Genomic DNA, 27,579 nt, shown 5'->3' on the forward strand with positions numbered 1-27,579 from the left:
AGCGCAGCGGGTCGAGGTGTGCGTGCTCTCCGTCTGCTACTTGGGTTTTGCTCAGTTCACACTGACCTGGTGGCCTTAGTTTAATTCCTGGGATCGCAGAGTTCCAGAAAGGTGGAACAAGCGTGGCTGATGCTGGGCAACGTGACAGCGAGGGAGGGCGAGGAAAATTGTGGGGTGGGAGCTCTGCCTACAGCGGGATGGCTCAGAGAGCAGCAAGACAAGATAAAAAGCTTGTTTTTGTTTTCTTTATTCAAGGAGACCTCACTTGAAAAGTCCTTCGCTCTTCCCCTCTCTCGTTTCAGGCACATCTGCCCCGTCGCGACTCACAGTTTCCCAGGAAGTTTACCCAGGCGGCAGCGTGCAGGTCTGGTCCGATTACCTCAACGTGCACTTGCATCCCAAGAGCATCTATGTCATCCATCAGTACATGCACGATGGGTATGTCCTAGAATTTGTGGTCCAGAACAGGATCTTAGTTGTGCCTTTAAGAATTAAGAGGGTATAAAATAAGCTTTTCCCCCATCCTTTTTTTCCCTTAGGGACTGTGATTGTCTAGAAGCCTTCGGGCAAGGCGAAACTCTTCTGCAGGATCCTGGCTGCATAGAGGAGCTGGAAGATCGGTTGCACTTCTACGTTGAAGAGTGCGATTATCTACAGGTTTGACAGCTTAGTCCAAAACCCCTTCTCTCTCAAGAAACTTCCCGTTCAAAATAAAGTAAAACCTCAGATGCTGCCATCATTTTACACAGGGATTTCAAGTCCTCTGTGACCTACACAATGGATTCTCTGGAGTTGGTGCCAAGGTGACAGAGCTGCTGTACGATGAGTATTCGGGAAAAGGAATCCTGACCTGGGGCTTGACTCCAGCCACGAGCAACGTGGGAGTAAGTAAACAGAAAAAAACAGGAACAGGTAGCACTTCATGCCCCAGCGAGATGAGACCATTTCTAATTTGCATCTTTAAGATTCAAATGTTGGATTTCTTTCCCCCAGGATTCTCGGAAGAATTTTTGCAGATTGATGAACACAGCCCTAGGAATTGTCCATCTTTCCCGTCACAGCTCGCTCCTTTGCCCCCTGTCGCTCAGTGGGAGTTTAGGAATCAAGCCACAGCCTCCTGTTACATTTCCGTATATCAGCTATGATGTATGTAGAAACAACACCTACCTTGGCTGGCTTTCATGTGTTTCAGATTTATCACTCCTGAGTGTTTTCTGCAGCTATGTAGTTTCAGCAGTGCTTTTTCATGATGGTGTTCAGCTAAGCAGGAAAGACTTTTTCCTGCTTTCCCATCTTTTTTTTTTTGTCCTCTTAAAAATATTAACACACTTCCTTTTTTTGTAGTTTTTGTTGGCATACTGCATTCAGCTTCAGCACTGAAAAAAGTGCTTTGCTGCATTATTGTTCACGAGGAGTACAAAACTCCAGCCTTGTCTGAGCACTAAGAAGCTATTGCTAAGGAAGCAAACGCAACCTATACATAAGAGCGCAATTTACCATATGTTTAAGTTAAATACACGAACTCATCTGGCCCTTGACTGATCTTCAACTGCTGTAACTGTTCCCACTGTCTCCCTCCATAGGCATCCCTTAACTACCACAGCAGCGCGATCTTGGCGGCAGCACTCGACACCCTCACTGCTCCGTACCGGCTCCGTTCCTCTCGGGGCTCCATGATGCACCTTGCTGAGACACTGAACTTCTCCGGGCGAAAGGTGAGGGCAGAGGGAGCAGCATCCTCACACCCGCCCGAGCCACGGCTGTAGGCGAGAGCTGGTGCTGTCACAGCCGTCCGTGCACACGGGCCGTGGGGAGCACGTTCCAGATCATTTGTCACCCCCTCTCTGGCTCGTAGGTGGTGGCTGCGTGGGCATCTGTTCCCTTTCCTGCCCTGCGCGGCTCCTCGCTCCCCGATGCTTTATGTGCCTACCAGCAGGACGTGCCCTGGCAGCTTCTGTCTTCATGTAGGGAGCAAAAGGCTGGCCCCTGTTTTGCTCAGTCTGTTGTGCTACGAGGAATTCGCAAAGGAAGTCACGTCAGGTAACTGGCGTTTGAGCGGTGTTGCTCCCTTCAGAACTCCGGCACACACCAATTTCTTAGAGAAGTCGGTCACGCTCCTGTGAAGTCAGCTGAATGGTGGAGGGGTGGGGGGGCGTCTTGTGATCTGGACAGTTTTGTAGCATTACAGCTAAAAAGCAGCGGAGTCACCAGTGTTTTCAGCTGGAAAACCAGGAATCTGTTTTCTTTGCTGCAGCTGTCCCGGAAAGCAGCCCGCTTCTCCACTGCATACTTGTGAGAGCACGGAGCAGGTTCTGCAGCGTTACTTGCACACTCTGTTTCCTGGGGCATTGAGGTTGGTCACAGTAGTTTACTTTTTTTACTATCATTTTTTTAAGAACAGGGAACACAAACTGGAAACTGAAGGCAGAGTTTTGAATAACTACATTCACCTTCTTTATTCACCTTCCTTACAGCACCTCCCACGTGCTTGCGCAGCCCTGTAACACCCTACCTCCGTACCCCCAGTTTTTTTCTCCTCTTCTGACCAGACAAGGCTTCCTCCTGGATGAACCTCCCAGTTCCTTGGCAGCAGGTAACAACCACCCCTTAAACGTACTTTGCAACAGAAGTAGATCACGTGGGGCAATAGGGTCTAACAAAGGTAAAAGAACTGTTTTACCAACCAACCCACCCCCAAAACAACCCACCACTCGAGTGCTTGTTGGGCAGAAAGTTAGGAGTGCTGAGCCACTCAAGTAAAACAAGGGCTTGTAAAGTAGAACAGGGTAGGGAAACAAGTTCTGCCTGGAGCATTTACAGTGTTTTTTCCCTGCAGCTGTTGAAAGCATCCCTGTCCTGGCAGCCCTGCAGTCCTCACCAGTTCTGCACACGCTCCTCTACAGCTTGTACAGGGACCTGCAGAAACCCAACACGCGTCGGCTGGCCAGCTTCTTCTCTGCTGGCGTTGAGCAGGATGACTTCCAGGAGGCCTTAGAGGAGCTGAGAACTCTGTCACAGTGCTATGACACGGGGTCTGAGGCAGATGAATCTGAAGATGAAGCAGATTCAGACTAACTCATCTCTATTACTAGGACAGGGGAAATAAGAATATCTTTAAGACCACTTTCAAAATAAAAGGAATGGCTTTAAAGATGGCCCAACTGCTACTTCCTCTTCATTTCAGCAAAATCCTGTTACAAAGGCTGGCTGAAGGGGTCCAGCTACTTGCAGTTGTGTTGTAAAGGAGCGGAGCTGCTTTTTGGGGCTGGTTTGGTTTGGTGGGGTTTTTTGGTGGGTGTTTTTTTTTTTTAAAAAACTTTGCAAAGTGAGTTTGCTCTGTTAAAATAAGACCACACAATAAATACAGAATTCAGATTGTAACTCCCCCTTGTACAATCAACACAAGGGGAAAACTCAAAGTCATAAACAGACATCTTATGATACAGTATTTACATGTTCTTTTCAAAGGCTGGTGGCCCAGTCTTCACCGCAGACTGACTTTGCTGATGAAGCTTCCCATGTAGGTTTTAGAGGATGTTACCACCCTAACAACTTTCTTCGTTCCTTTAGTTTGATACCGATGGAGAAGCGCAGCTTGTCAGAAGTGTAACAGGAAAGTGAGGTACTGCCCAAAGTACCTGCGCAAATGTTGCTCCTTTATCCACAGCACCAGTCTAGCAGCAAAGTGACAAACAACGCTCCTGATGCAGTCAGTAGCTTATCAGCCCCAAAAAGCCTCAGTCATCGGGTTCTTCCTCAGACAGCAGAAGATCTTTATCCGACAACTGGTCTGTGTTACTGGTGCTAGTTGCATCCTCCTCATCTTCAGAGCTCCCGTCACAGGACGTATGAAACAGCTTCATCAGTTCTCTGAACCTGTGGGATACCTGAGGAACAAGGGAGACCCAGTCACATAAAAGGTGGTACGAAATGGAAACTTCATATTGCAAAGTTCAGGGTGTTGGTGCTTATGTTAAAAAAAAAAAACCAACCCAAAAAATCACATTTTGTGCGAGATTCAATCACAAAGGGCAAAAGAAATGGAAGGGCACGGGGTTGTTCTGCTGATTTGCAGGTAAAAACTGGCAGTATGGGAAGATTCCGAGGCAGTGGTGTGGGGAAGGGCGAGACAAAACTCGACAAATTCCTTGTATGTGAGTAGAAAGCTGAAGACCCAGGCAGCAGTCCCTGAAACAACTCTGGTACCAAGTACAAGGACAGAATATAAATGGTAATGTTGTAAAAAGGACTCTGGCAGTCACCATTTTTGGCTCCACTAGAACAGATGAGTTTGTTTCGGTTTTGTTCTTTTTTACTTGCAAATTTGGATTATTTTTCTCTGATGCAACATCACATTAAAGTCAAGTTTGGGAGACTAATACCACAGCCAACCTCCACCTTCCCTTCCTTTCCTCCCCCTTTCCCCATCCACCGTAGCAGGTGCAAGCGTTCCAGGCTGACCGCTCACCTCACTGGCAGTCTTGTTGCCCAGTTTCTGCGAGATGGCGTGGAAGGTTTCCAGATGGGCCCCCTTCTCCTGACAGGTGGTGAGGATGACTCTGTCAGCCTCCCTAGAAAGCAGTACAAGAGTTGTGAAAGCAGCCAAAAACAAGCACAGCCACCCTGCAGCCACCAGGAGCCTGAGAGGGCTGCGGCCAGGACAGGACAGGCACCACAGAGCAGGCCCCGTGGCTTTTTCTTTCACTGCCATCACCACGCACAAGACAGACCACTAAGCAGAGCTGCGTTTAGCCTGTTCTAAAGCTTTTTTGAAGGAGGAAATAAAATCTTCCCCAGCGTGAAGTACTGCAGTAATGACACTGCCAAGAGCAGTCAGCACTTCTCATAGGACCGTCTGTGGTTCAAGGAAGCAAGGCAGGAGCACTGAAAGGGAGGGGCAGAAGACAGCAGAAAACAGGAATAACAAAATGAAAATAAAGGATACTCTGTAACGTGAAAGCTGAAGCCAAATACTGAATACACAAAGGATGCAAGATGCAGTTCTGGCAGAGGTACCTGGTCCAGAGGACAACCTTCTCCCCAGTTGAGCTGACTTTGCTGTTCTTAGCGCACACGGTTGCTTCTGTCACTCGCTGCTGTTGCTGCTCCTCTTCCTTTTGCCCCAGGGAGGCAGCAGCCGCTTTGAATTCGGGCTGCTCAGAATGCTGACACACCTGGACGCAGTTGTTTGCATCTGGCTTTAATCTGCTTTCAGGAGAGCTTCCAGTGCAGCGCACACGATTTGCTTCCACATTGTCATTATCAGGGCTCAGTGTTGGTTTTCTACCCGGTGTTATCCAACCCTGCTTTGCTTCAGGCTCTCCTTCCAGAGGCAAAGGTGGTCCCTCAAATTGTTTCACACCTAATTTTGAATTGTGACCAAAGACAGCGAGTTCATCTGATGAATCGGAAGGAAGCCCATCAGTCTGACATAAACTCTTCCTTGAAGAGGCACTGGGTGCTGTTAAACCTTTCACTGTAGCAGCAGATGGCAGCAGATCTCTGCTCCGCCCAGGGGAAGCATCTGCGTTTCCTTGGTGCTGCTGCTGTAGTCCCTCACTCTCAGCTCCCGCAGTGCAAGGGCAGTCTTTGGTTTCTTGAGGTAGTTTTAGAGTAGCTTTTTGTAGATGAGTCCATCTGGGGCCAGCGACAGAAGAGTCGCTGTCCTTCGAGGTATTCACAGCAGCACTGGCACCCGACTCCTGAACCTGGCTATCAGGCGCTACAGCTTTTTCTGAAGACGTGTGTCTGCCAGAGACAATCCTTTCTTCCAGGTGAGATCCTGGTAAGAAACCCAAACAAGTTTAGACTAGGTGCTGGTAAGAAAAGCTTCCAGAGGCTTCATTTCCTTTAAGAAATTTTTTAATTTTTTTTTGTTATTCTAGAACATAATGCTGTAAATGAAAACAGAGTCTGAGAGCAGCTGTGTAATTATACCTGCAGTTTACTCATCCTGTACCTCAAAGAAGGCACTCTGCAGTCAATTTTCTCCTCTGCAACCAGCTGCCGTGTTAAAAAGTGATGAACACATGAGAAAGCTTAAGTGCGCTGCCCAGAACAAAATTCTCAAGTGAAACAGGCGTTGCTGCTCTTGGTGCCCTACTTAGAGAACCGCTATGACCTAGACATCAGGTTGCATTGCATTTAAACCACTATATTTAACCTATGCATTGCCTGCAATAGTAGCATTAACTGAGACATGGTTACTAAAAGAAGGAAGAGATCTCTACCGCAGGTTGTTTATCCTGCAGTAATCACATTTACTCTTGAAGACTGAAGGAGAAACAAGCACCACGAGGGAAATCATTTAAAGGAAGATGAGAGAGATGGCAATTTTGAATTGCTGTGCTAAAATGAAAACTGGAAAGAACCAGAATCATGGACTGGTAGTACTGGGAATCAGATCAGTATGCTATCAAGAGAAGCTTAAATGGACCAACCATTCTGAAATGGGGAAAACATTTCCCTAGTTAAGAAAGCTTTTATCTATCTATCTATCTATCTATTTATTTATTTAAAGGGAATGCTCTGGATATATGCATGTTTAGAGCATCCAGAGTGAACGAACACAAGGAAAAAATGAAAAAAGTTATTAGAAGTTCTCATTATCTCCACAAATTTGCATTAGAAAGTCCTACACCCGTTTTCTCTTGTGTGAACCAGTTCGGAGATGGATGACAGACCTGTCTGCACACAAGGCTGCCACATACCTGAAGCCAAAGAGTCCGCTTTCCTGGACACGGTTTTAGTTCTGCTCTGGACCTCCTCTCCCTCATCCCTGTTCTCCCGGCTTTCTTCTGCAGGTTCCTTAGATGCTCCAGAATCCTTACCTTCACGCCGAGGACTCGACTCTTGTTGAACAAGGCTTGCAGTCAGCTCTTGAGAATCTTTATGTTTATAAAATTTGTTTTCACACACCTGGAAATCAATATACAGGCACGCAATTACAGATGTGGTATACCAACCTGAACCTAACACCTCGGCCTTTGCTTCCACAGTGTTCCTTGACCCGAACAAAGGCTTCAGTTTGGCAGCATGTTTGCATTTAGAAAGCTGAATCTTTTTTATTATGAACAGGTAGATCTTTCCACATAGTGGCCACACAAGCATCCTCCACTAAAAAAAAGCTTATTTTAACTCAGTATCAAAATTAGCACTATTTAGCATAGCAATGAGGGGCAGTAGAAAGTGAGCAGGAGATAGACAGGGGACAGCCAGGTAGTGCAGTCCGAGCTCCCAACAGAGAGACACGGCTCGTCACCTTTTGATTTACTTTCTCCTTCAACACACGATTTTGGGGACGCGAAGCCTGTGGCTGGACAGATCACCACAACGAGGGGACTCTTGGCAGGGCTGGACCTTCCACTCACCGCTCCAATGACTTGGCCTATCAACTAACCTTACTGCTACAATGGCTGCAGGTCCTCCTTTTGCTTTTCTTTAGCTTGAGATCGCTACTCCCTTCATGGCAGGAACATGAGCATTCCTTCATCCCATCTACCCACTCGACCTCCTGCAAACAGACAGACTCCAGCTGACAAACGCGCACGGTACAGGAAGATGAGAGGCAGGGCAAGCTGAACCCCACAGGGAGCCAGGAGGGGGTGGGTGGCTCTGCGCACACAGAAAACTAAAGCAATTATACTGCTAGCAAGCAAAGCACAATGAAAACATTTCTTTAAGTCTTTTTAGTCTGTTGTCATGTCTCTCTACGACACATTTATCCTCATGGGCATGCGTTTGCTCAGAGTCCAGATACGTGGTCTAGTGAGATACCCCAGGCCCACCTTGTCATTGTTCTGGCCTCCGATATCTTTCCGCTTCTTATTTTTTGAGGCTGCGTGCATCTTGGGCGGTTCATCCTCCTCTTCTACATCTGGCAAAGACACCTCTTCAAACCCATCAAACTACAAAAAAAGAAACATACAAAAACTGCTCTATTGCGATAGCTCTTCAGCAAAACAAACTTAATTTTCCCCATGAATTTCTGAATGTTGAGCTCAGTTCCAGGACAAGACAAGTTCAATTACATTAGAAGACACACAGATGCTACCAATGACTATCCCACCCTGCTGGTTCCCCCACTCTGGAAATGCAGGCTCAATTTCAGTCCAAGTTCAAACAAGTCTACTATCTCTGCTTGTATCTTTTCTGGTCCTGGGGAAAGATTGCTGCACCTCGTATTCCTTCTCTTCTGTCCAGTTGATCTCCTCAAAATCTCCCATGCGGCTGGCTGAGGGCCGTAAATGATCAAAGAAAACAGAGAACTCATCCTGCAAGTGGTCGTGCCCTTTCAACAGCTGCCACATTTGGGTCTTCAGCTGAAAGAGAGAAATCCAAAGAAAAATCAGTGTTTCATTCCGTGTCGTCACATTCTTCTCAGAGGGATTTCCCAAAGCAAGTGGAACATCAAGGCTTATTAGGCCTCCAACAGAAGTTCATGCTTGCATTGAAACTACTACATGAATATTTTGAGATCATTCCACATCCAGCTATAAAACTGGCACAGAAATATCCCTCCAAAATTCTAGGCAAGCTCTGCAGGAGGCACTAAGCTAAAATTTCACCTGCACAGCAGTAAAAGCAAGGTGGAGGTAGGAGAGGGGAGACTCACACAGGCCAGCTAATTGTAAACCCTCTTGAAGAGGCAGCTTCAGTTCTCTACTACACCCCAGAGAGAGATGGCACTTGCTCAACTCTTGTGGTGTCAGAGAGCAGCACACGGGACCAGGGCAGCAGGCCAGCTAATTGCATTCTGAGCAAAGGAGGTACCTGGATGGCCGATTACCTCTGCAATCTCCTGGGGCAGGCAATCTGCACAACTCTGCAGAACTTTGATGATCTTTTGATGGTGGGCAGGATTTTCAGCAAAACAAATCTCCAGCTGCCTGAGGAACTTCCGGCTTTTTTCAAATGCTTGCTGCTCCTCAAACTGACCAGAAGAAAAAGATTCACCCCTCATGTTCAAGAATACATTTTCAAGCATCTCTAGTTGGCTTAAGCAAGCCATAAAATGCCTGCCTTGCTATTTATTTTCCATTTGTACTGACACCCGTTGTAAAACTCGGAAGAGGTGGAGGAAGAGAAACAATGCTTGGCATAATCAATACTTAATGTGAACTATAAAGTTTTGCTTCAGCTATATACACATAAGATAGGGAAACACAGGAAGAAGGCAACAGATGAAGACCTCAGTCTTACAAAGCCAAAGGCTGATTTGTGAGACAAGGGAACCATTCCACTTGCTGTGTCTGCACACTCTCTCTGCAGTCAGGTTCTGCAGTGTCACTGGGAAAGGTTGATTCTCCACAGTAAATACTTGGTATGAGACTTAAAACAAATACTAGACTTCTAAACAAAACAGCAAGGCAAGCAAGTAATTTACCAGCTGTTTACCTTTCTTGCTCTAGGAAGAGTTCCTTATTCTTTCACTCCCACAAGTATTCAAATTGCTTAAAATTTGGTCTCCTCCTTTCATTCTACCTACCAGTCCACACTCCAAAGCTTGTTCTGGTAAAAGAAAGGCAGCAAAATCTGTGAGTAACTGTGGCCAGTCATGCAACAGTTTCTGTAAAGTGGAATAGAGATCCACAGCTGTTCGCTTGTCTGTGCCAATCTCAAACTCGTAGATAACGCGAAGAAAGTCTTCGTACTTTCCAGGAATGTGCTGCAAGGCTTCGCGCACCTGGAAAGAGCAACACACCTTTACAGCACTACATAACATCCAGGAAGAAAACAAGTTAATTCAGAAATCTTTGATCTCTTGCTACTCAGTGTTTACACAGTGCTTCCAGTTTTGATGAGCCAACTGAGTCTCTTCCTCAAAGATAAAATTTGAACTGCTCACAAGAGAGAAGGGAACAAAACCCAAGATAAGAAATTCTGAAATTAGAGGCCCAGTGTTGTGGATTGACTGCTGCCAGCAGCTGAGGATCCCTCCAGCCACTCACTCACTCCCTGCCTCCTCCAAGCAGGAGAGCAGAGGGAAGAGGAAGAGCAAAAGCAAGAAAACTCACAGCTCAACATAAAGACCGTTTAGTAAGTAAAGGACCATCATACGTGGTGCCATGGAGAACCATGACTCCTTCCCAACCAGACAGAACTGGCAGTTACATGGCTGAGGCCTGAGCTGTGTTAGAGGACTCAAAGTGTCCAATGTTCCTATCTCTGGGTCATGCACTGGTCTGGCTTACCCTGGTCAGGTAGGCTTGTGCAAATGCCAGATCCTTCTGTTCCCGCAGGGGATCTCTCTCCAGGATGTCTTCATCATACAAGAGCAGCAGCTTTGAGGTATCTTTGCTGGCACGAGCCCGTCCCCTCTTATTTCTGGTTCTGTGGGAGCTCCTGCTCTTCCCAGGGGCTTTCATGTTTTCTCCTGTGAAGGGGCACAAAGCGTGTTGCACAGGCACTTCTCATACATTCCCTGGGCTAGCAGACAACTACTCTTCCAGATCAATATTGCAATAGAAAAGTAGGTTTTCAGAGTTAGTGGTGAGTCAGCTGTTTACGCTCTCCTGTAAGAGTATGAGCAATACACTTTTCATTAGTCAGGCTGGATAACTCATTTTAAATTGGCTGTTTATAGCATCTGATGTGACAAACCTCTAGATACAGCAACAAACCCATACTAGCTGTTACTCAGCTAGCAGTCTACATTCTGTTAAGGTATAATTTTATTTTTCCCCAACACGACCTTTTAACACAAAGTCCAACCTAGCAAAGAGACGACTATTTAATACTGACACAAACCACAAATCTCCTGTCTGCAAATTTCTGAGGCATAAATGCGTTACAATGGACTGAAGACACTTGGTTCACATGCACAAAGGCTTCTGTGGTAAGAACTGTTTTTACAGAACTGTGACTGTTGATAAATTTCATTTCCAGATGGAAAGCATCACTGAGCTCAGATATTCTAACTGAAATTAAAGCCAGACGCAGTTTCCCATGGGTTTGCTTTTAATGCAGAGAGCAGCTCTATTTCCCCATGCCCTGTGTCAAAAGAAACCCACAGACCTTACCTGTTGGCATTCTGTGGGCTTCCACCTGCGGAGCCATCTTTGTCAACGTGCGGGTAGATTTAGGTTCCTCTGATACATCTCCACATATTTCATCATCTTTCTGTAAACTCTCTATTCCTTCTCCTTCCTCCTCCTCCTCTTCCTCAGGCTCAGAGTTCTCTTCCTGGGAATTCTCTTCTTCAGAATCTCCTTCTTGGCTTAAACGTCTCTCTGTTGCAAGCCAAGTAAGTTTTTCCATTGTCTCCTTAGAAAGCAACAACAACAAAACCTCACATTGTTTTATTTTAGTGCTTGTTTTAACATCATTCAGCAACTAGCTCACTCCATCATAATTCTAACAGCCAATCTCACAGATCAACACCTGACCAACTAGAGGGTTCTACTGAAGGGATGGAATTCAACAACAACCAGAACCGCCTATTTTTGTATTACATACAAAATCAAATTTTAGAAGCTGCCACTTATAAAGACCTTAAGTTAGAAAGGATTCCTTAATGATCATCTTAGTTCTTAAAGAGTTGCTGGAACAGTGACCTGGAAAGTAATTTTCACTTAAAAGTATTTCTTTGAAAAGAACAGCCTCAGTTGAGGAAGTCCTTACAACTCAGCAGAATTAAAACTTGCACATTTGCAAGATACTGCTTTAGCTTAGACTTAAAAATATTCTCAGAAAAATGTGGCGTTCAACGTCTCTGTAAAACAGCACAATACCATGCAGTTATATAGTTAACAGTCCAGCTTTCCAATTGGATTCAAATTGTGACTTGGCCTGACCCCGTCAGGGTGTTTCAGGACACCAATATTTGCCATTAGCAAGTTTTTTTAAAGTTTTGTTTTCTTTTACCTGAAGTTCTGGCACTGAAAGAATAGATTCTTCTGAGGCTGATGACATTTCTTCATCCTCATCTTGTGTAAAATCATCAAAGTCATCTTCTTCCTCTTCTTCTTGTCCTTCTCTCTCTCCTCCAGCTTCAGGGTCAGCTGGTGTCCCAACGGACTGTCCATCTATACTGGATGAATCCTCTGGTCTTCCCAGTGGACTACTGAATTCTGCCTCAACATCTGCTGCAAATGAAAGGCTCTTTGGAGACTCACTGCTTACCTGTGGTCCAGCAGCAACCCCTGCATCGATCTGCTGCTCACCACGGGGAGATGACTGCAAAGCCCGTCGTTCTTCTTCTCCTTTCTCATCACATAAAGTATGTTCCTTTTTAGTTTCTTTCAGGTCATTTGAACATGAATACACGGCCTCCATGTTCAGCTCCTGGCCAAGACCCAGCATGAATTCCTCCTTCACTTCAGCACATAAGAGATCCCTCTTCTGCACTGGATTTACTTCCCTGGTAGCATCATTTGAACCTTCAGGCTCAATTTTCACCGCCTCATCTGGATCTTCTAAAGGAGGCAAAAGGTCCACAGACAATGGCTCTGAAGCGTTTTCTTCTCCTACCAGTGCCCAGCTACAGCAGTCACTCTTGTTTACCTTTTCCTGATTATCTGAAGCGCCAGGATTGGTACTACACTCCCTCTTGGGGGAGAGAGTGGCGCATGAAACATACGACTCTGGGGGTTCAACCTTGGGTTCCATCGTGGGATAGGCATTTTTGTTGTTTCCAGCAGGGCAGGAAGGAACCAGATTCAGCTGTTCTTCATTCTCACCAATAGATGACGTAGAAAGACCAACAGGGTTAGGAGAGACTATCAACGAAGGGATTGAAGAAGTCACCAGAGGCTGATTTAAGGGACACGGGAAAGTGGATGGATTTACCAATAAAGTTGTAACTGGAATAGCCTGCGTGCCTCTACCAACTGTTGTATTTATGGGCTGAATCACGTTGCAACCATTGCCTATATTAACCACTTTCACTGTGGTAGCAGGTACAGTAAGGATGACAGGAGATGGCTGAATTGAAGGTGATGTCTTTATCAGAGGGGCAGATTTTGTCCCTCTTTTCTTTTGGTATCCCTTACGAACACAAGGTTTGCGTATTTTTGCTCCGGACAAAGCTGGCAACACCAGTTTTGGCTGAAAAGTTACTGGATGCGAGGACACTAGAGCTGGTGGTACAGCAGCTGAGAAAGCTTGTCTGGAATCCGAATGCAAAGCAGGGAGCACATTCTGAAATTCCAGGCCATCCCCACTTCCTACCACTGCTGGAATGTTCAAAGGCTGCACTCCTGGCACTGTCTGCATAACTGCAGCTGGCTGGATTAGCCGAGGAATCTGAACCATAACTTTGCTGGGAGGAGCTTCTGACTGGGACAGCTTCAGTGTCTTCTGGATGTTAATAGTGCTGGAAGTGGGCTGCAGACAAGGACTTGGTCGAATGAGGACAGGCTTCAGAGCTGAAGACCTCTGCCTTCTCCATGCTCTTCTAGAGAATCGATTGGCAAGGGGCTTTAAGGTCAGTACTAGTCCCTTTGGCATGAGTAGAGGGTATTTTTCATGATATTCTGTGTCTGAAGGTTCCTTTCCTGTTCCCAGAAAGACAGATTCTGCATCAGGTGAACCTGGCATCTCCCTGGCATCTTCTGCTAATTGCTTCAATTCCCTCTGAATGGAAGGCAAGCTGGCCTAAAGGGAACAAGAGTTTATCAGTCCAGTCCATGGACTATTCCTCTATTACCACCTTCAAACAGCACCACAGAATGTGACAGACAGCAACTTGCTTCTAAAAGCAAAGCAGTTTCTAATTGTTTAATACCACTGTATATTACTTTAACTTGTATTCATGGGTTTTACTCCATAGCCTTCAAAAGAATCTGAGAGCCTGAAAGAAACAACATAACTGAATTACTTTATAAAAGCTGCATCAGTAAACACAAGGTTTTGTTGTAAGGAAGCTCCACTATAACAGTGAAATACAATGGGTGATTAAAAGAACTGGATTTTATGGCATCAGAGTGCAATTCTTTCCTCAGACACAGTCCTCCTTGACTGACTTGCAGGCACAGTCACTATGCCTCCAACTCAGTCTTCCTTGTACAAAGAATCTCAGAGAAAGAATCCTCACAAAGTGTAAGACACTTGGGGATAACGAAAATAACAGCTACACTGCAGATTAAAAAAAAATTATCCACCCAAAACCCCCAATTTCTTCTTTCCTCTTAGAAACTGAGGTTTTAAGGGGGAAGAACATGCTCTCTCTCATGTCTGTAATACAGTGGGAAAGAAGGCAACACTGCTAACCATGTGACAGGGGTCAGACCATGTCGATTAACAAATTAACAAAGCCAAATAAAATCAACACATCAAACCAGAGCCATTAGAAATGCACCCATGCAGCAAAACAAGAATGTGACAACAAACACTATGTCCACGATAACTTCAATCATGTACTGCAGCTGGGCAGAAAAGCACCAAGAGCTGTGTGTAATATTCAGGTTGCCAAGCACTGCTGTGCTTGCTACGTTTACTAGCTAGACTCAGGATAACACAGGCTCCCATGCAGTACCATCAGACTACCTTTTGACTTCAGAGCTGTAGGCTCACTGAACAACTCACTCTGCACCTACACAGTAAAGAAAGAAAAAAAAAGACAAAACAACAACAACAACAAATCCAAACCCAAGAGAAATCAACCAAACAAGAAGAACAAAAAAAATCCCTATGCTGGATGAAGAACAGCAGAGACTACCTTTAGCCAAAACGGCAGGCGATGTTCTTCTCTTTCCACAGGTGGCTTCCACTCATTAGGCTGGATTTCCTCACAGCACTTGAACAGAATGGGCAACTGTTTTGTCTTCTTGTAGTACTGTGTGGAGACAGGAGAGAACGTGAGACAAGATGACTGTGGTCAGAATACCTGTCCAGAAACTGCTAGCATGCGGGATAAGGACTGTGCTCTGTAAAAGTGTTAATGTGCATTAAGCAGTTCTCATCACTACCGTTTTAATAAGGTACTACCCACAGAACATGAAAAAAGAATAATAAAGGCTGAAAAAGAGCTCACTGCCATCTTGGTCTCTCTTGAAGCACAGCATGCAGTTCTAGCAGCATCCTTGCTTTAAGTGTTTCTGGTTCTTACACTCTCTTCAGCAGTGGCCTTTAGCTTGTGGGACAGGCATTTGGCCAGCTGGACTTTCAGCTTGACTGGAGACAGCACTTTTGTTTAAGCTTCACTACTCAAAGTTCATTTGTATGAATTTGTCAGGATTACTGAAGCCATAGTGGTACTAGGACTGTCTGCAAGTTCTGGGCTCTAAAGAGTCAAAATAGTAATAGAAGTACTTGCAAAGTACAGAGGAAAAAGGTCTTTCTGAAGAAATCCTCATTGCTAATAAACAGATGACATTTCCTTTTAACAAAGCGTCAGCACATATACAAAACGGTCCTTGGAACAAACAGCACATCTTGTAAAACAAACACCAGCCAGTCAGACAAATCTGAAAATCATCAAACCATATTCTGAATGCATCACTTACTCTGATGATGTTATCAGGGGCTCGATTCATATTGAGATTCTTGATTCGTACTGTAAGCTGGTGGGCAGTTTTTGTTGGCAAGAGATACTTGCTGATCAAAGGCTTTGGAAACTCTGTCCCTTCAAAATGTTTCAAACCTAAAGCTAATAAACTGGAAGAGGAAGAAAAGAGGAGAGAGGAAAGAAAACAAAAAAAAAAGGAGAAAAAAGAGAAAAAAAGTCTTTTAAACCATACAGCAGATTGCTATCTGGATGTGCTGCTGGACAATACACAGATATCCCGAAAGTCTGCATCCTAAAAATTCTCCTTAACGAAGAAGTCTCATTTGTAAGCATTTTACTCAGCAATTCCAAGCACCTACTTGTCCTCTGCCTTGGTGAAGATAATCTTGTCCCGAGGAGGTTTTGCTTTCAAGGAACATATTGGCAGTAACTCTGGATACATGAAGACTCTCCTTGTTGCCAAAATCCATGCCACTTGCTTGGGCAAACATGGAAATTCACTGGCTGTGAAAAGAATTAACAGATAAGTACAGACATACATGGACAAATAATGTTTTTCACCACTGACTTCTTGAAAACACTGTTTCTTTTACTCCCTTCACTGCAAAGAGAGAGACTTTCTCTCTGGTTTTTAGAATTTGCATATTTCCTAGATTTTGCCCTTAAATTTACATCAGCGAAAAGTAAAATTACTTCCCCCTTCCATCTTTTGCTCTACAATGAAAAAGCAGCTCAAAACATCATCTTCAGAACAATAAATGGCAGGATTATGATGTCCAAAAAGTCAACAGCTCATAAAGCACGCTTTACTGTTGTTGCAAGTTTAAGGAGCAAAAGGCAGTCCACAGAGTGGATGGTTTTACCTAAAAATACCTCACAAAATAAAAAAATTTAAAAAAGTTATTCCAAACAGCAGTCTGAACCGTATCTTAGTGGGAGGGTGCACAGCACAAAATAACTCCCACTGTAAATGCTTTCCCACCTCGTGTCCCTTCGAGTACATACCACTCTTCTTCACAGCTTTGCGAGGGCTCCAGTCAACTTGGACTTGGGCATGAAAATCTTCAATGAGCTGCAGTGCTCCCTTCAAATTACACGGCTGGAACATTGTTTGAAACTTAGGGCTGAACGACTGACGAAGGAGTGTAGAGCTTCGAGCAAAGTTACCAAGCTCACTCTGCAAAGGCAAAAATTAAGAGCTGATGCTGTGACAGGCAAGGAAATTTGGGTTGTGTTTTTTTTTTTAATTCCCCATCTTTCCAGAACCTTTCAAGATCACAGAATGTTCACTAATTACAGAAGCTGCATTTTTTAAACTTTTGTTTGCTGTATTTCCAAGAAAACTATAACAAAATACAAAGACGTGATAATTCAAAGCACTGTTATAAGCCAGTATAACGTGAGTTACTTCTCCAAGTACTGAGCATGTTCACAGTAGGCTACTGTTACTGAGGAGTAGTCTCTCTCAATTTAATGAGATCAATTAAATAAGTTAAGCTCTCTAAATATGTCCAGTGACCAGCAATCATTAAAATTAACGTAGCTCTGATTTTAGATGTATCCTCACCAAAAACATCCTGGTAGTACTGGCCTCTGAAGTTAAAGCAGGGTTGGAACTTGCGAGAAGATGGATTTGAGTCAGAAGCTGAACATGCTTGAAGAATAAAATCAGACAAAAGTTGGGTTTGGTTTGGTTTTGTTTTTTCAGCATATCAGAAATGCAAGAAACTGGAAAGCATAATTATAGAGGCACAAGAAATATCTCCTGAACATCCCCAAAAATCACATTCTGACAAAACAAACCCAAACAAAAAAAAAAACACCAGGAAAAAAAAACCAAACAACTTTAATTAACAGAAAACTGAGGGGAAACTTCAATATCCACTAGCAGGAAATGTTATAACATGGATTTGAACACAACCTATTTAAGTCTCAAGGCAGCTTCCTAGCTTTTCTGCTAAAGTTTCATACCATAACGATCAATACAGAAAGGATATTTTTTTTCTAATCAAATACTTAAGTATTTCTCCAGAAACAATTACTTCAGCTACCAAAACTCCCCATAAGCAGTAAGTTTTAAGCTTTGAGAAGCCCTCTTGAACTTTGTATGAACATGGAAAAAAAAAAGACCCTCTAAGTAAAGCTTCTCATCTATGCTGCTGACAGCCTTTAAAACGTTCAAACTGAACTGCTACAGTTTTGTGTGGCAGGAGGAGGAATAAAAGAATCTAAACTACATCAGGAGTAACGTTCTCAGAAGGTAATAAAGAAGTTGGTGAAAACAGAGGATTCTGACAGATCACAGTCAGAATTCAAACATGGCCAAGGCAGCTATCGCACATGAGAACAATACATACGCCAAGAAATAAGCTCTACTTTGCACATTCATCTCTAATTGTCTTTCAGGGTGGAATCAGGCATGTAAATATCACCTATTAAAGCTCCAGCTTCAAATGTCACTTTTTCAACTAACTTCTTTAAGGGAGTACACCAAAGTGCTTGCTGTACCATTGGCTTTCCCCGCTCCCCACAGTATACAGCAAATACTCATTAGGTCAGACCAGATAACATTTTATTACCTGCTGCATTTGCTGCTGGAGCCTCTTTCTTTGTGCACTGTCCAGAACAAGGCTCTGGAGAGGCTTCTCATTTTGAGGTTTTGATTTTTCTATCTCTTGTGGTGGCTTGATTGAGGACTTTTTCATTCTCAACTGCTCAAGTTGTTCCTTCACGGTCCGGTGTTGTTCATTCAATAAATTGGCCAGAGGCTCTTCGAATCTGTTTGGGATCAGGGAGACCAAAATATAATTGGGGGATTGGACTAGATGATCTTTTGAGGTCCCCTCCAATCCCTAACGTTCTGTGATAATAAGTGCATAATTTAAGAACCATGCACATTTATTCAGAAAATTTTACTCTGCATCTGGGATGCACAGTTCAAGAACTGTCATCCCTGTACTACTCAAAACTTTGACAGTATACTGCAAGTTGAAAAAGCAAGAGTTATTTATACAGTTGGTTTATACAAAATTTTTCACATCTACCACAGCACTGTGGTATTTCTGGGATGCAATGCTTCAGGTGTTTATTCCAAGGACAGTTAACAGTCTTGTCTACCATCCCCAATCACATCCTATGCGTGTTCCACTCAAGCGCTCAGAGACTCTCAATAGCAGTCAGGATCTAAAATAACTCAGAATATATTAGAACCAATCCTATTTAACTTATATCATCAGGCAAGGTCTGAGCCCAAGGTATTATGGGTGGCATTTTACCCCGAGGGTCTCCAGAAAGATCACACATTGACTTGAATTGCTGTTACTTAAAAAAAATAATTAAAAAAAAATTAAAAAATAGACATCTGCTGATACTGTAGTAAGAGCTACTCCTGTAGCAGAAAAGAGGATGTATATATTACAGTCCTTTCAAAAACAGCTTCAACTATCCCCTACCTTATGGCAGAGTTTTATTTACTTTAGCTGCACTGGTTAATATTCTGATTTCTGCTAGTTACCAGCTCCATTTCTGTAATAGGCCTGGAGTCAGTTATGAGTTGTTCTACGATGCTCCTAATGCAAGGGTATCATAAAAAACAGCAATAAACCTAACAAATGGGTATTTTGCCATAAAAAACCCTTAAGAATCCTGCATACAGATAAATCAGGGGAAGAAACAATTGAACTGCCGACCAAAGGAAAAGAAATACAAGTAGCTGTTACCAAAGACAAACGCATACTCACAATAAGACAGCATAAAGTTTCCCTGCTTTTAGTCTGTAGCTGGTTTAAGAATTGTTGCGCTCCCCTCTGGTATCGCTCACCCCAGAGAAGAGTGTCAAGAAACTCCAGCCTTTGCTTTAGCTCCTTTCCCAAACAGATACAGCTTGATCTTGAGCTGATCTGCCCCATAAACAAGGAGACACCACTCACACCACAGTTTCTGTAACTGGTTAATTAGGGCGGTATCATTACCTAGAAAGAAACGCTTTAGACTCTTTCCTCTTCAAGGCAGTGCTTCAAGTATAACACATACCAAAAATCATCAAAAGTCAATTTTCAAACTTCATAGTGGTTTCAGACCTAGGCCTCAGCTCTCTTAAGCAGTCTTTTTTCTTAGAAAAGGCCAGCATTATGTCTAAGCTATCTACTTAGCAGATAATGTGACACACTTGGTCAAACCAGATCCTCAAGCCATCAAAAAAACATAAGGGCTGAAAGCAAACCTTACCCCTCCCCTTAACAATAACAGTATTTTTAAGAAGGCAAGAAAACTATTGTTTCTCTGAAGTTATTTCAGAACACTACACCCGCCACCGCAGTGTAAAGCACATGAACAACGACAGCCAGAGTGGCCATCACTTTGAGGTTGGGACCTTCTTCGCACAGGTCCTACATAGGTTTGATCACATGCAGCAACACCCCAGTAGCCACCGTTTCTCTACCCCCTGCTTTGAAGTACCATCATCAGCCATGCAGTATCCTGCTCCACTGGCTACCATTAGTTTAACAGCTGAAGTAAGTCACTTAGCAGTAGTGAAGCACTTTTTCCACACGAATTGCTCTAATAAAGCGAGCAGTTACACTTTCACTGTTGTTGTAATCTTCTTCAGATGAATCACAATCAGATGGTAAATTCAAGTTAATTCTCCAGTCTCACAAATAAAAATGGCTCAGAGTTTTGAAGACAGTGGCCTGTGCTGAAAAGGCATTATCTCTTTGGTGGATGGCACGGTGCAGCTGCGGGTTACCATAAGCTCTTTACCATAACAGAGTTATTTTTTTAAATTTTACAACCACAATGAAGTGATCCTACCTAAGTGCTTGCGGTGTATTGAAATTTGGCCGTGGCTCTGTAACATTATCTTCATCTTCTGGACCCTCATCCTCCATGTTTGAGAAACCCATCTCGTCCTGAAACTGACAGCAAACGTGTAGCAAGAGTCAGGAATAGAAAACTCAAGCAGTAGACTCATCACCGTCTTTAGCCAATAAAGCTCATGATGATCACGACATAGCACAGACATTCATTTCTACAGGGACTTATGGACATTCCTATATATGTTCCTTCCCAAGGCTAAAAATTACACTTTATGGTAGGGCCCTTTGCATACAGTCAACACTAAGCATCTTACAGGACCACCCCTCTACGGCCTTAGAGATTTCATGTCAGATCTGAGAAAGATCTATTCCTCAGCACAATACCCAACCTATCACTTACTGTCTCAAACAGCTCCTCCATCAGTTCGTTCACTTCCTTTTCTGCAAGTAAAATTACAAAGAAGTATGAAGATTCCTTCTACAAAAAACGCTGAGCAATCCTGTCACAGTATCAAGTCATTTAAGGAATCTCTCCTGCAAAGGGAAACACTCCTCTTGCAAAGAGAAGACCAAGAAGGAAAGCTCCCTGATACTATACCCCTTTTTAATGCTAAGCCCCAAAAAAACTTCAGCTGAGACTGTTCAGATTCAAAAATATAATAATTTTCAGAATTAAATTTTAAGTTACGTTAACCTGTAATAAGACCTAAACCAAGCGTGCTTTATGGAGAAGATGAAAAGCAGCATGTTCATAAAACTAACTCGAAGACTATAAGGAGTTGGAGAAAATTTAATTACACTCAAGTCATGAGGCAAACATCCAATTCTGAACTGGCTGAAACTTTATAAAAGACTGTACTATCACATTAGTATTATTCTTCAGTCTTTGCTATGGAGTAAAGTTGCATCTGATAGCACAGCAGCTCTGGCTAGATCCTGCCATGCATTCACAGAAAGCCAGCTTTGCATAGAAATTCTATTCAAATCAGTACACACATTTTTTCATATTAGCCTACATCACAAAAATCTTTGCAACAAAACACTCACATTTCAAAATTTATTACTAATCCTAACAAGAAAGGGGGTGGGATTCCTAAAGGACTCACTCGTAATTCTCACAGCACGATCATTTCTGAAGTCCTCTGTATCTGGTTCATCCAGATCTTCTAGGAAGTTGTATTCAGGGTCATCGTCATCATCTGCTTCATCTAATAAGAAGCATGTTTTGAAACGTCATTACCCTGCTCCAAGACCAATCAGTGGCCAGGAGCAGGAGCACTTCCGTTTACTGCCTGACCTGGCACAAAAAGGGCTAGGATTACCGCTTGAAATTAATTGTAGTTTCCCTTTTATGGAAGCATCCTTATTTGTAGCCATTTCCATTTAGAAAAGCTGGATTTATTCTGTGACTCAAGTTTCAGCTAAATTTAGAAAGAGTGAAGCAGAATTTAAATTTGCCTTCAGAAGAAAGCTGATGGCATGCAAAATACACACATTACTAAACAAGATAATGGCTGCAGCCAAGAACATCATGTATAAATAGAAAGAAAAAGCTCCAGGCTTTCAGATTCAGCCCCACTTCCAGTGACCACCACCACCATATCTGTCATATACCTTCATTCTCCACATCGTCGTTCATGAGTCCTCCAAGCCATCGTTTCCATTCTTCATCATCTGCAGTATTAGGATCATACATATCAGGTGTGATATCTGGGGCTCGGAGCTCAGCCTCCAGCTGACCAAGAGGAACATCCTTCAGTGGTCTCTTCGATCGGGTTCGGAAGGCAATGAGGCTGTCCTCCAGAGACTAAAAGGTGACGGAAAAGCACAACAGAATTAAAGTCTCTGCTTTCCTCAGTTTCTCCAGCAGCCAGGCTTTCACCCCAAAGCCAAACAAAGTCCAAATGTCAAAAGTATTAGATTCCTGCCACGACGGATCATTTCTGTCAGTAGTCCAAGAAATCTGAACTTTCATGACTCTATTAAACTGTTGATTGTAAGTATATTATTATTCATTTATCTCACGCTGAACTCTTATCTGCTACTGCAGAAGCGATCTCCACTTGCAATTTTTCATTATTTCCCATATGTTTTACTCCGTTTGTCCTCTTCACTATCTGAAATTAATCTTGAGCAGCAGCACAGGCATGTTTGTTCATGACTCCTCACTCTTGCACAGTAACACAGATCAGTAATATTGTTCTCATTATTAATATGAAACAGTGGTTCTCTTAACAACCGAGCTTCCTCAGGTGTTAATGGTATACTTGCCTGCAAACCACAACCCAACGGTGTATTTTTCAGAAGGAAAACTATTTTTATTAGTTACGTAAATGTCACAGAATTACATTTAACAGTGAAAACAATGGCAGTGAAAGACTTAGAGCATAAATAGTAAGTGTAGTTATGATACAAGAAACTAAAAGTATACCTCGCTAGCAATGCTTTACTAACAGCTACCTCTGTTCTCTCACAGAGCCAGCACCCTACATGCTATGGAGATTCAACTTACTATTTAAAGTTATAAAAGGAGAGCAGAACGCAGAAAACACCAGAAAGCTCTCTCCTTTCTAACAAATTTTACTCAAACTAAAAGCACTCTATTACAGCATCCCCAAAAATGGTACCTGGTAAGAATCCATGCATACTGGGCTTGAAGCCAGTTCTTCATCCACTGCATGCAGCTTCTCCATGAATGTGCTGTCTTTGTTTTGCTTTGGTTTAGGAGGCGGTGGAGGTCCCATAGGAACTACTTCAGCACTAATATGTCTAACAACAGGTGTAGTAACCTTCTCCATCTAATTAAAAAGGCCTTTGTTATTTAGAACATAAATTTCCAAGGACAGAATAAGTCTCCTTTCCTGTCTGACCAGAGTCTGGCACAACAGAAATGAGAGAAACACTTCACAGAAGCAAATGGATTCCTCATATTACACTCCCATTTTCACAAAGTACAAATAAATTTACTATTCAAAAGACTTGCAGGAAAGGACACACTTAGAAGACCAGAGTATCAGTCTCGACATTACTAGAGCTGATAAACCAGAACAGCAGTAGTTGTGGCACACTCCCAACCCTCTCAAAAACAAACCCATGGTGAGTAGAACATGGAAATACAAATACATTAATGCTCTTCCTCCGACTCCAGTGTCAGTGGTTAGTTCTCACAGTTGCTTTCTCATTCTTGTCTGCTGACACTCAGCTCTTGTCACACTGCACATAGCCCTTCTACTGATTCGACAGTGCATGCCGTCACCACAAATATCTTTATGCTTTTATCAAAATCACTTTCTCCTCCTAAGTCGAGCACAGAAAGCAATTCTCCTGCACCCGTTTCTAAAATAATCAGAAAAATAATAATTATCTGAAGAAGAGCTAATTTTTTCCAAGGCCATTCCTTTTTTAAGTACTCGTGTTTATCTTGGACTAAGCTTTTTCTGCAAGGTTTGCACTTCACTACTTATGCAGGAACCATTTGCAGCGAGACCCTAAAGCCACAGAGCAACTGTAACATCCCCACAACTTTAAGCAATAATATGTATCTTTGCTTTTGCATTAATTAGGAGCAATGACTGAAAACTGTTTCTAAAGAAAGCAAGAACTCTCTTGCAAGTTTACCTCGCAGAGCGTCCCTCCCTCTTCATCAGATGATCGCCTTGTCCTAGACCGTTTTGCTCCTCGAGGAGAAGAAGCAGTGCTCTCTACATCACTTTCCAGTAAGCTCTGCAGTGCAAAAGATGCAATCAAACAATCATGCCACAAACAAACACTGCTTCAACTAATATTCCAAAGACACCTTTTTAGCCTAATGAATAATACAAGTTTTCATGTGTTACAGTAAAGAGAGCATTCTGTTGCCTCAAAACAGTTGCAGACAACTCCATCCTGAACAGAACAGATCTTCGTACAAGTTGAATTTACCTCTTCTGCAGTCTCATCCTCATCCTCATCATCAGGCTGGTATTCCTCATCAGATGAATCATCTTCCTCAAGAGGAATGTCCACAAACTGAGGAGGCTGCAACAGAACAGAAGGAAGGTGACAACTTCTTACTTCTTACTTACAGGCACGATAAAGAGCTGCATTTTAATGGTGAACTATCACATCAAAGATTTCTAACTGAGAAAATACCCAGAAGCTCAGAAAGGAAGGAGACTACTGAAAAAGGCTCAAGAAACCAAAGAAATTACTAAAGTAAGATTGGTAAGACCAAGTAAGTGGTTTGAAAAGGTGCAAGAATGGGCACAATAATTTAGTGTTTGTATGACGGAAACGTTGCACGAGCAGACACTATCTCAAAGACATATTTCTAGTACTCAAATGGCCATTCACTCCTGCTACACTGCTGAATCCTGCCTCCACCTAGCAAATCTTTTGGACCTCTGGAAGAAAAAGGAAAAAGATCCAATCCGTGTTTCCAGGCAGTCCCAAAACGTACAAAACAGTCCCAGGGAGCAGCCCCTCGCAGCATGAGGCCTGTGCAGTGGCATTCGCTATCAGGAGTTTCATTCAGGTAGAGGTTGCTGCAGTACCAACACAGGAAGCTGGATCACTCGGAAGAAAAGACCGCTCCCTATGGAGTATCCTCACTTCCCTTGCAAGCAGCTCTTTTGGGCCCTCTGCACCCTGCTGCTATGTTAACTGCCTTGTCGGTGCTTTACATGTCCTCTTCGCAACGCTCCTGGTCACCGGTACTCCCAACATAATAGACACACATCTGCTCTGCCCCTCCAAAAGATTCCTTGCTCAGCAGGGCGCCTCTAGTACCATCACACATTTCCCAGCAGTAGTTCACCTACCTTCACCTCGTTCGCCTTCTTAATTGGAGAAATATTCCACGTTGGAATCACCTAAAGATAGCAAAAACACTTTAACTGTCTCTAAAAAACACAGTGTTGCACAGCTTATACCATGTATTAAATCAAATGAGTACTTGAGCTTAAGACCCTCCTCTCCAAAGTAGTCAAGTAACAAGAGACTTAAAACAAATGCTGTCTAAACTGCCCATATGATCTCTACAGGCAGCAACTTCAGTAAAATGGATACTGTCAATTCACTGCATTGTCTAACTCTGACTTGGTTCTACTCTGTTAATCTAAAATAAATTCTCTCTCATATTGTTTGAACTTATTTTTTCATTCAAGAATGAATCACGTAAAAGCACGCTTTGCAATTGCTTTAGAAGGTCCAACAATCAAAACCGTCTGGGTAGGGAGAGGGTAACATACTTACCACTCCTTTCTCCACAACTTCCTTCAGTTTGGATCGAGTCATTTTGGGCTCCTGAGAGTTTAAAACAAGACAACAGCAACCTATTCAGATATTTTCCTTAATTTCAAACTTTTCTCCAGCAACTCTATTGCAAGACTTTTCTCTTTTTTAAAATTCATTACCTTTTGGACATGATCAGAGTAACACCAAAAATAAGCCCTCATGATTCTGTTTCATAATTTACAAATTATTTACCCTAATGGCAACTCTAGTAATGAAAGGAACATTATGGTACTGCCTAGTCTACCTATTCTCTCTGTATCATGGACCAAGAAGATAAGACTGGTGCAGGTATCATGCATTTGGAACAACTGAAAAACCAAACTGAAAAAGCTTTTTACTTACAAACAACGGTATATCTTCTGTCTCACTGATGGCTGCTTTCATCATGGCGACCACATGCTCATTTGTGATCACTTCCTATGGGAACACATAAAAAGTATCCTTTACATTGTTTGTTAAAAAGAAACAGACTTAAGGTTAAAACAAACTAGTTGGAAATACGATGGAGGAATATTCAGTGTACAATATACTTTGTCATTATTGTAAAAGATGACTGTTTGGTGATAGAACAAGAAAATACAAAGTAAGCACAGCAGTGATAAAAACATTTGCACTGTGTTCTCTGCGAATGCTCTATGGAATGAATTTCCAGCAGAGGGAAAGAAAACAGTCAAAACAAAAGCCCACATCAGTTCCCTTCCCTCGCGTCACACAATCAGTAAAACGTGCCAATCCCAGCCACATGACAAATGCTGCTATGAAACAGCCACAGAAAACTTAAATCCTTAAGCACACAAAGGCTTCCAAAATAGTAAGGGTCTAATTCTCTGGAGAAACAGTATGTAATAACGTACTCTTTGAAGCACTGTGCTACATCATTTCAGAAAACACTGTATATATTTAATAGAAATAGGGGAAGGCAGAAAAGACCCGGTATCTATGACTCCATTTTTTAAGTGCCACCATAAGGTTCCAGGGAATGTAGGCGACAGATATTTACAGCATTTCCACAGTGCCATGTGACAGAGAAAAGCATTAATTTATGGCTCTTGCACAAAATCAGCTAGTGAATCTGCCTGAAAGAATGACAGCGGTCTCCAGTTTGTTTGCAACAGGGATGGCAAAAAGGAAAAATATCTGAGATCACCTGGATTTGAACAACACTAGCTGCAGGAGGAAGAAAAACACCAAAAAACCCAAACAAACAAAAAAACCCCAATGCATAATTTCTCATCCTGTGGGAAAACGAATACTACTGCTCTCTAGACTCTGCTTGTGGGATAAATTGGCATCGACACCAAATATAGGTGAAGAATTAGAGTTTCACTACGTAGCTGTGACAGCACAGATGTTATTCTTGCCGTTTCTTGCCAACTGGAAATTGTGTTATGGACTAAAAGGTTAGCTGGGGTCATTAACTAAGAGCAATGCATTTCTGCCAGCACCACTAGAATTCCATCAGGACTGTATCACAAAACAGTTCACTCAAAGCAAGAAACTGTGAGTTCGCAGTCTGCATCTCCTCACCTGGAACCAGAGGCACGCATTTTAGCCCAATTACTTCTGCTAGTGCTATTACAGTACAATAAACCAGGCTGATCTGCTATTGTAAATAATTGGAAGTCAGGGATCAAAACCCACTAAACAAAGCTAGGTCCAGGTAACTTATAAGTGCACCACGATTCTCTCTTTATAGCTTTTTTACAGGAGAGATAAGGACGTGAGTGCCTACCAATTCTTCCTTGCTCACAAAACCAAGCGTTACTGTCAATACTACGCTCAAGTCTGGACTGCACTTTCCCAAGAAGCTGTGCACTTCTCTGTTCCCTGTCACGGTCCCTCCACACTCACATGCAGGATGTTTCGCACATTGACAACCGTCAGGTTATGCTGTTTGGCTCCATCTTCTAAGGTGCGATCAAGGGTATCATCTAGCTTGATATCACAAGACAAAGATCCCTCTTCTTCTTGACTTTTCCCTTCCCTCTTCCGTTTGGTTGCCTTCCTTCTCCTCTTCCTCCTCTCAATATCCTCTCCACC

The 27,579-nt window shown here is 43.0% G+C and overlaps 2 protein-coding genes across 2 annotated transcripts; one reads left to right on the forward strand and one right to left on the reverse strand.

The window, feature by feature from the left end:
• Positions 1-302: 302 nt before the first annotated feature.
• On the forward strand, positions 303-3,075 carry MSTO1 (misato 1, mitochondrial distribution and morphology regulator; the record flags this gene model as incomplete). The annotated part of the gene is made up of 9 exons (XM_010183053.1): positions 303-438; positions 540-657; positions 750-884; positions 994-1,146; positions 1,584-1,715; positions 1,856-2,040; positions 2,255-2,353; positions 2,475-2,593; positions 2,837-3,075. Coding segments are annotated over 9 exons (1,316 nt in total), but the record flags the coding sequence as incomplete, so codon positions are not given.
• A 662-nt stretch (positions 3,076-3,737) lies between these two features.
• GON4L (gon-4-like (C. elegans)) lies at positions 3,738-27,579 on the reverse strand. The gene is made up of 29 exons (XM_010183052.1): positions 27,391-27,579; positions 25,882-25,956; positions 25,498-25,548; positions 25,065-25,115; positions 24,187-24,282; positions 23,884-23,988; positions 22,893-23,063; positions 21,880-22,072; positions 21,372-21,473; positions 20,666-20,706; positions 20,261-20,364; positions 18,028-18,226; positions 17,016-17,102; positions 16,454-16,625; positions 15,808-15,952; positions 15,447-15,597; positions 14,660-14,776; positions 11,866-13,596; positions 11,022-11,265; positions 10,194-10,375; positions 9,488-9,685; positions 8,789-8,932; positions 8,178-8,321; positions 7,788-7,907; positions 7,400-7,513; positions 6,711-6,918; positions 5,017-5,782; positions 4,469-4,571; positions 3,738-3,887 (listed from the first exon to the last, which is right to left on the reverse strand). Exons 2-29 carry the CDS (start codon positions 25,924-25,926, stop codon positions 3,738-3,740), a joined length of 5,934 nt encoding a protein of 1,977 aa, XP_010181354.1. The 5' UTR covers positions 25,927-25,956; positions 27,391-27,579.

This window comes from Mesitornis unicolor, unplaced genomic scaffold (genome assembly GCF_000695765.1).
Source record: "Mesitornis unicolor isolate BGI_N332 unplaced genomic scaffold, ASM69576v1 Scaffold47444, whole genome shotgun sequence".
NCBI lineage: Eukaryota > Metazoa > Chordata > Aves > Mesitornithiformes > Mesitornithidae > Mesitornis > Mesitornis unicolor.